Raw genomic sequence first — 2,733 nt, forward strand, 5'->3', positions numbered from 1 at the left:
GAATGTGTCCATGAGATGTGAGACCAACTCAGCGATACCATCGTGCGAAAGACAAAGGAGGATTGACAGGTGACAAGTGACAGGTGAGATAAACATGAGAAGTCCCGGCTATAAAACACAATCAGCTACTGGCAGTGGTTGCTACAACAACACAGTCTGATCTTTTGACCTGAGTGGAGTTAAAAGTGAAACAAAGGGTCGTGTGATGCTGCAGAGAGGAACAACAGAAGCCTTCACACATACAGTACAGTCACTGTGATGAGAGATGTAGAAAAGCTGGTTACTCCAGGAGGAGGAAGGCATGTTATTCTTCTGAATGATATTTGATTGATGTTGTTACAATTGCTTTACAAATGCGTTCATTTGCATAAGTGTCTCTTTTGAAGGGGAGAAACCTGGTAGTAAACTTATTGTATATTTAAGCATTTTCGTGACAGCAACCTATTTTTTAAACGTGTGTATGTGTGTTTTCTCCTTTTTTGTCTGAGTTGTGTCATGTAATGATAGTTTATGTTAAGTTTCTGTCTCATACTGTTATTTTCTATTCTTTATGATGTGTTTATGATGTGTATTTATTATTGCATTGCCAGATTAAAAAAAAATTGCATGGGCCTCAGGAAGAATAGCCACGCAGGAGCTAATGAGGATGCCAAATACACACAAACATGACACCTAATATTTATAGCAGCTGCTATAAAGAACAGTGCTAATTATAGTAACAATTAAGTAATTAGGATAATTGAACTGTGACTAGAAACAATGGATGTACCAGTTAAGGGCGTGGTAGGGTGTTGCAGGGCACAGGGCACAGAAGTCTTCCCCTTTGCCACCCTGTGCACATTCTCTAGATCCACCACTGGATTCTTTGACCATGACAATAGTCTTTGGTTGCAGCCCTAACACTAAAAGGAGTGCGCTTCGGTTTCAATTTCTCCAACCTTTGCCATGAGAACCGTATGTATTCATGCTGACTGCAAACATTCTTTGTCATTGCAGGTGCTTTAATTAAGGCGTTTACGGTGACTTTCAATTCAGTCTATTGTTTTATAAAACTAGTTTTGCAGGAAACCCTTTGTTCCAAAACATTGTGTGCATACTGTGTTATTTAACTTGGCAGGACCTCTCTGACCAGCCTTTCAGAGTACGGTATATAAAGATGTTGCAGGTGCATGTGAGCGGCAGAGGATCTGGAGACAGGTGAGTTCTGGACAAAATGGCCTCCACGCTGGTCCTCCTGCTTCTGGTCCTGGTCTCGCTGGCCTCTGCGTCACATTACTTCGGGGGGAGCCTTACCTTCACCTACAAAGGAAGAAACCCTGATGGGACATTTAAAGTGAGTGGTGCAACTTTTAATGATACGCAACGTGCATTACAGATGGTGTGTGGATACGTTTTCCCTGTTATGTGACAGGGATGCTGGGAAGTGCCTTAAAGTTCCTTTAATCCCTTTATTATTTATTACTGGTTTGGATTACTTTGATTAGAATATTTAGTTCAGTTGTTTTTGCTATTTCTAAAAATAAAATTGTAATTGTGCATCTTTGAGTACATTACTAGGAGCTAAGAGCTACATAAGCTACATATCATCATATATCACCTATTTAAAACTGGTTATTTTTTGTAATTTTGTTTATTTTTTAAGTTTTTATTGTTATAATTTTCATTCTTTTTTTGCCTCTTTCATTTAATTTTTAATTTGTTATTGGGTCTTTTTTTTAACATTTTGTGACTCTGTCTGTAAAAGGTGCCATATTAAATAAATGTATTATTAGTTGTAATCATTACTTTGCCAGGGCCTTATTGATGAATGTTTTGGAAAAGTAAAACTGTTTTTACAACTCCAAGTGTAAGGACAAGATATTTATAGTTGCGCTTGGGGATTATTTTACATATCGCCGCTGTCAGATGGAAACCTTGTATACCTGAAAATGTTGTTTTTCAGGAAATATATATATTTTTAAAAAACATTATTTGAGCACTTAACCTCAGACAAAGCCATACGGATTTGCCTCATTGCTGTTTAATAATTGTAAAATTCACAGACAGATATAAGGGGTGACCTTTATTCGGATATTGTCTTATCTCGCTGGGTTTGTATTGTTTATTATTGCTGCTTTAACTGGTTTGTTGCTGTCTGTGTTCCTTTAATTGTAAAGTGCACTGAGACCATGTTTAAAGGTGATTTTACACCTTACAAAAAATGTGTTCAATTGATTGATCAATAGCATGGATTTAGGAAAAAATGTAATGGAAAAAAGAAATATATAGACTTTATATACAGTATGTAGGAGTGACCACAGGAGTGGCCTAGCTTACTTTAGCGTGGGATTTTGGCACATGTTCAGCAACTCTGCGTTCATATTTCATCATCCCTGAGTGTGAGTCTTAATTTATGACATGTTTTGACTTTAGAACATTTTTCAGCCAGAGTTTAAAATGTTTCCCCCTCCAGCCAAATGGCTCGTAGGCTAAATAATAAAATGTTACCAGCCACTCAATAGATAACCCTTGTTTATGTGGGCTGGTGAGTGAAGCCAATCTACCAGCTAATTGAATATTTTACCAAAATTTGGCTGGTGAATGGTTCTTATTTGAACCCCAGCTTCAACCCTCCATTTTTCAATAGGTACTTCTTAGGTTTTCCTCAAGAACAACAGCGTGTCTATAGAATAACTCTTTTTATGAACATGTTTTGTTGCTGTTGTTGATCAGATGTGATGTGATATCTCTCCT

General features: G+C 37.3%; 1 protein-coding gene and 1 long non-coding RNA gene across 9 annotated transcripts in view; one reads left to right on the forward strand and one right to left on the reverse strand.

Moving 5' to 3' along the window:
* The first annotated feature begins 1,079 nt into the window (after positions 1-1,079).
* Positions 1,080-2,733, forward strand: part of LOC117935911 — a 67,781-nt gene continuing 66,127 nt past the window's right edge. For all 8 annotated transcript variants that reach the window (XM_034858573.1, XM_034858657.1, XM_034858903.1 and 5 more), the window contains exon 1: positions 1,080-1,333. In XM_034858573.1, coding sequence (XP_034714464.1) covers positions 1,214-1,333 — 120 coding nt within the window. In that variant the 5' untranslated portion in view covers positions 1,080-1,213. The remainder of the gene's footprint in view (positions 1,334-2,733) is intronic.
* The window catches only part of LOC117942015, a 3,033-nt gene continuing 1,551 nt past the window's right edge, over positions 1,252-2,733 (reverse strand). Inside the window, exon 3 of the long non-coding RNA XR_004656045.1 lies at positions 1,252-1,346. This is a non-coding gene — a long non-coding RNA (uncharacterized LOC117942015). The remainder of the gene's footprint in view (positions 1,347-2,733) is intronic.

This window comes from Etheostoma cragini, chromosome 1 (genome assembly GCF_013103735.1).
Source record: "Etheostoma cragini isolate CJK2018 chromosome 1, CSU_Ecrag_1.0, whole genome shotgun sequence".
Classification (NCBI taxonomy): domain Eukaryota; kingdom Metazoa; phylum Chordata; class Actinopteri; order Perciformes; family Percidae; genus Etheostoma; species Etheostoma cragini.